Source organism: Chinchilla lanigera, unplaced genomic scaffold (genome assembly GCF_000276665.1).
Source record: "Chinchilla lanigera isolate Chin_1 unplaced genomic scaffold, ChiLan1.0 scaffold00090, whole genome shotgun sequence".
Lineage (NCBI taxonomy): Eukaryota > Metazoa > Chordata > Mammalia > Rodentia > Chinchillidae > Chinchilla > Chinchilla lanigera.
The window spans coordinates 5,617,511-5,623,160 of NW_004955491.1; the positions used below are offsets into that span (position 1 = coordinate 5,617,511).

Genomic DNA, 5,650 nt, shown 5'->3' on the forward strand with positions numbered 1-5,650 from the left:
CCCCCTCCCCAAAGCCTCTGGCCCAGCCCCCACCGCCCCACCCGCGGCCGAGTTGGCAGCCGCTCTCGGAGCCACTTTCCCGCCTCATTGGCTCCCAAATGTATTTTAAATATCGCTCTGCGCAGAGACAATTACTGAAAACGCTGAGCTCACACTGTTGATGGGCCCGGGCGGCCGGGCTCATTCCTCACCCACCGCCGTGCCGTGCCCCCCAGCCTCTCCCGGCCAGGCCCAGCCCCGCCTCCCTCTGCCTGCGCTCCCTCCTGGGGGTCCAGCTCTCCAGCCCCCAGCGAGTCTTGGGCCTCCACTCCCACCCAGCGGCCGGTGGTGCCCCCACCTGCCAAGACTTGGTGCCTCCCCAGGGAAAAGCCCTTCCCTCCCGTCTCGGCCCCCAGCCCAGCCCCCACCCCCTCCTGTGGCAGCCGGCCTCTGCGGGTCTGCCCAGCCGCAGCCTGGCTCCCGGGGGACCGTGCTCCTGTCCCTGCCGTCTCTGCCCCGGGGGACATTCAGAGAGCAGACAGCAGATTCAGGGGTTGGACTGCTCACCTGCCTGGACACACGCAGACACACGCACACTCACTCACACCACGAGGCCCACACTCAGCCACCCTGCCTGCACAGCTGAGGGGAGGGCAGCGGGGACCCCACAGCAAGTGGGGAGCTTGTGGTCTGCACAGCCTTGGCTTGGGGTGCGGCCCGCCCCACACATCTGCCCTTGGGGGGCACAGGGTGACGCTCCTCTCCCTCCACAGCCACCCTGCAGCCTCTCCGTCCAGCAGGGCAGGGCTGGCGGGCTGGCTGCTCTGTGACACTGTCCCCCATACTGGAGACCGCTCAGGGGGCCCTGGGAGGAGGGGTATGAGGGACACGTCTCGGAGGCTTTCCTCCCTCTGCTTCTTTCCCCGGGATCTCCGGCCCAGCGAGAGGGGAGCACTGAGGGCGCTGTGGGGCTAGGCGCTGGCGCTGGGCCCAGAGGACCAAGACCCCACGGCCCCTGCTGCGCTGGGCAGGGCTCACCATGCCGATGAACTCCATCTCCGCGCGCCGGTCCTGCTGGGTGCGCCTCCTCTGCAGGTGACCTTTCCACACCTGGGCGGGGACACAAGGTTCTCAGGTGCTCTCCACGCAGACGTGGAGGGCCAGGGCTCAGGCCTGGTGGTCTCCAGGCTCGAGGCAGGAGTCTAGGGTGTGCAGGACACACACCTCCATGGCGGGAGCTCCCCCAGTTAATATGACAGGTTTTTTGTTTTGGTTGTGTTTTTTCGCCATACTGAGAATTGAACCCAGGGCCTTTGCACTGAGCTATATCTCCCTCCATCCCTTTTCTGCTATGTTATTTTCAGACGGAGTATGGTGAAATTGCTAAATAACACAGGCTGGGCTGAAATTTGCTATCTTCCTGCCTCAGCCTACCACAGTGCTAGGATTACAGGGTACCATGCCTGGGAACTGGGCGCATGACCTTGCCCATCCCAGTTGCAGATCTCTTCCCCAAACACACCCAGCCTGGGGACAGCTGAGTGCCAGGGGTGGGAGGTGCGGCTGGCAGCAGAGGGGGCAGAGCCGGCGCCCAGCCTGAGCTTCCTATTCCCATGCTAGCGCCCCCACGAGCAGGGTCGGCCTCTGGTACTTTCTAGGCTGGGTCCTTGAGCTCCTGTGGCCCACCCAGGATGGCCCACAATACTTCCCCTTTATTCATGTGCTGGATGGAGAATTCTAAGACTGCAGTGTGTATTTCTGTAGTTCTCACGTCTGACAACAAAGATAGCACGATGGGCAGAGGTGCGTCCTATGTCGAGGACTCCTCCCCAGCTGGCCAGACACCGGTGTGCCATCCACACACACGTGCAGGTAGGGATGCTCAGTGTCCCGAGTGATAAATTAAACTCTGTGCCCTTTGGGAAGGATGCACAAGGTGTGATGGCAAAATAGGGTGAGTGTTTCACTTTTAAAAATTACAGGCACAGGGCTGGGGATTCAGCTCAGCGGCACAGCGCCTGCCGGGCAAGCGCAAGGTCCTGAGTTCGATTCCTGGTACCGGGGGAAAAAAAATACAGGCACAGGGACATGAATCTCCCTCAAAATCTGCCGCCTCACTTCAATCACACTCCTCCCATCACTCCCGCCACTCTCTGCAGCAGCTCTGGAAGTCCTTCACGTGTCTCTGGTTGCACCCTCGTGGCCGTCTCAATGTCCTGAGTGGATTAACAATGTTGACTTTTTGTGGTCATTTTGAGTTTGGAAGAGCCAGAAGTCACACAGTGCTAGACCCGGTGAATGAGGGGCTCGAGGACACAGCGGCATGCTTTTATGAGCCTGTCTTTCCACAGGGTGGCGCTCGGCAACAGCGTTCGCCGTATTTGTAATCACACCTCACAAAGACACTCAGGAAAGGGGGCTTCCAGAGCTGCTGCAGGAAGTAGCAAGAACAGTGGGATCAGTGTGTTTGAAGCAAGGAGGAGGATTTTGAGGGGATTAATGACAGTGTGCCTTTTACTGTAATAAAACTTAAACAGTTATCACATATTGTGATCACCCCTTGTACCTTTACAGAATGAGCATTTATTTGATGGTTTGGTCTTGATGTTTTCGGGAGAGGAGACCTCCTGTATGTCTCTTTTTTTTGAGACAGGGTATCACTATGTAGTCCACACTGGCTTTGAACTCATTACGTAGCCCAGGCTGGCCTCAAATTCAGACAATCTTCCTGCCTCAGCTCCTTGAGTGCTAGGATTACAGGTGGGTGCCACCAGGCCTGGCCTAATGTTCTGCTATTCTATAAGGATTTTTCCACCCTCACCTTTTTTCCCCCTCATGGTACTAAGGGTTGAACTCGGGCCTTTTCCACTGAACTACATCCCCAGCCCTTTTAAAATTTTTATTGCCAGTTAAGGCCTTCCTAAGTTGTTAAATCGCCTAGGCTGGATTTCAACTTGTGATCCTCCTGCCTCAGCCGCCCAGAGTGCTAGGATTACAGGTGTGCACCTACACGTCTGACTGCCTTTTTTTTCGGTTTTTTGGTTTTTCTCCGGTACCAGGAACCAAACTCACGACCTTGCGCTTGCCAGGCAGGCGCTTTGCCGCTGAGCTAAATCCCCAGCCCCACGTCTGACTGTCTTAATCTTCATTTTAATGCCATGTCTGTTGCTGGGGCTTTTACCCCACTTCAGGGCTGGGGATAGAGCTCAGTGGCACAAGCGCATGCCTGGCAAGTGCAAGGTCCTGAGTTCGATTCCCGGTACCAAAAAAAAAAAAAAAAAAAGTAAAACTTTTACCCTACTTCAAGTCTGTTTGAGGATAGAGGTATAGAGTAAATATTAAGCAAGCAAGATAGATACTGACTGACAAAGGCCCCCATGGACACCGGCCAGGGGATAGCAGAATCCAGGCACCTGCAATCCCATCAGCTGCTGAGCCTGGAAGCCTTCTTGGAGGAGGTGGCCACAGCCTGGCCCTTTCCAGGACCCGTAATTACCTTCTGTATGATCAGAGCGGCCTGGTCCTGACTGATCTTGGGCCGCCTGTCCTCCCGGACCTTCCGGTCCCGCTCCTCCTCCCTCCGGATCTCTCGCATGAAGGCAGCTCGGAGCCGGCCCTGCCGTGCGCGCTCAGTGCTTTGCACTAAGATGACGGCCTCCGTCCTTAGCATTCCTGGAGGGCTCTGGCCGGGGCAGGGGGGCAGAGCAGGCGACATGAGGCACAGCTTGCGTCCAGCCAGGGCAGACGCAAAAGGGCGCATGGGGTGTGGTCCTCCTGGGCAGAGCCTGGGCAGAGCCTCCTGGGCAGACGCCAGGCCCTGCAGGGCAGAGCCTCTGTGCCTGGCATCGCCCCCTTACCTCCTGGGTCACCTCCATCCTGGACAGGATCTCAGCCAGCTTCTGGTGCCATTCCTTTACCGTGCTGGGCTGCTCCAGCTGGAAGTATTTGGGGATTGGGACCTCGAGGTCTGCCTTTGGGACACGGGGAGGCAGGAGGCTCAGGCTCGGGATTCTGGCTGTCTGGCCACGCACTGCTCACCTGACTGCCCCCCGCTCCAGCTTCGGGTTAGGGGATGGAGTTCCCCAAGGGTCACCCCTTCCTTCTTCCTGCTCCCATTCTGGCCCAAGTTGAATTTGTTTGTTTGTCTTTTGAGACAGGCTCTTGCTATGCAGTTTTATGTTAGGCTTGAACTCTCTGTGTAGCCCAGGCTGGCCTTGAACTTGGAGCAATTCTCCTGCCTCAGCCTCCCACGTACTGGAGTTAGAGGCATGCACAGCCACACCAGCTTTTCTTCGCCCCCCCACCTCAGTTGGACTCTGGAGGGTCATGGGAAAGTCTGTGGCCCAAATCTGGCTGCGCCTCACTGGGGAGCTTTTACTCTGCAGATTCCTGGGCCCTCCCGAGACGCCCCCAGCAGAACAGGACGCCTGAGAAACCTGGCTCTTTCCCAAGCCGGGTCAGGGAAACGCTGAGGGCGTCTTGGCAGGGGAGCGGGGCCAGAACCCTAGCCTTGGGGCAGGACCTGGGTCCTCGCAGCAGCTCTGTGCTCCAGAGCAGAGTCTAGAATTTATTTGGCCATGGCCACAGATCACCTTGGGTATTGCGATGAGGCAGGGCGGGGCTCGCAGGCTGCTGGGCAAGGAGCCCCATCCGGAGGAGCCCCAGGCCCCAGGCGGACCCGCCTCGCCCCCGCCCTGCAGCGGTGCGGGGCAGCCCCGGGGCCCCCGGCCGCGGTGGGCGGGGCCTGACTGCTCCGCCCCCTCCGGGAGCAGGCCCGGCCCGTCGCCCTCCTGCTGTCACCCGGCCGCAGCGCACCGGCGTCAGCGCGAGGTCCTGCAGCACGCGGTCCAGGCAGTGCGTCTCGCACAGGTCCACGCACACCAGCTCGTCCTTGAGCTCCAGCACGCGGCCCGCCACGCCGTCCAGCAGGCGCCGCGCCAGCAGGCGCTTCTGCGGCTGCGCCATCTGGTCGTAGACGGCGTCGAGGCGGCGCAGCAGCCCCAGGTAGCGCAGGTAGAGCGCCGCGAGCCGGTAGCGGAAGGCCTGGCGCTCCCGGCCGGGCACGGCGTCCTGCAGGGCCTGCTCTCCGCCCAGCAGCTCTTGCAGCGTCCCATGGGAGGCCGCCCAGAGGCGCTGGTAAGCTCTGGAGGGCACACAGGGGCGCTGTGAGCCGGGGCGGGCGCCCCACCGGCGGGGGACGGTGAGCTCGGGGGTCCCCGCAGGAGTGACGTCCCCGGGGTGCCAAGTGGACTCTGAGCGAGGGGCGGGCAGGGGACTCTGTGGGCACTAGCCTGGCTCAGAGAAGGGATGAGGTTGGGGTGCTGGGGACCCCGGGGGGAGCAGGCAGACTGGGGGACAGCACTCCTGTGGCCAGGGCCCCTGTGAGCGGGAGAGTCGGAGACAGACGTTGAAATGGCCCTGGGTGGTAGCTAAGGAGTGGGGTGAGGGGTTGAAGCCCCAGAGCCTGGCGTGGTGGCACACACCTGTAATCTCAGAACTCAGGAGGCTGAGGCAGGAGGATTGCCAGGAGTTCTGGGCTAGCCTGAACTACATAGTGTAACCCAGTCTCAGGGCCCCCAAGGAACCCCCAGCCTTCACTCACCCCTCAGACATGGCGCCCACACCTCACGCTCCCCTTTGTGACCTGACTGTGGAACCCACAGAACCTCGC

The 5,650-nt window shown here is 60.5% G+C and overlaps 1 protein-coding gene across 1 annotated transcript in view; it reads right to left on the reverse strand.

Moving 5' to 3' along the window:
• Positions 1-5,650, reverse strand: part of Iqca1l (IQ motif containing with AAA domain 1 like) — a gene marked incomplete in the record, with an annotated part of 13,263 nt that extends 7,613 nt beyond the window's left edge. The window contains 5 exon segments of the mRNA XM_013504573.1: positions 1,018-1,089; positions 3,476-3,661; positions 3,837-3,950; positions 4,795-5,122; positions 5,582-5,650. Coding sequence (XP_013360027.1) covers positions 1,018-1,089; positions 3,476-3,661; positions 3,837-3,950; positions 4,795-5,122; positions 5,582-5,592 — 711 coding nt within the window.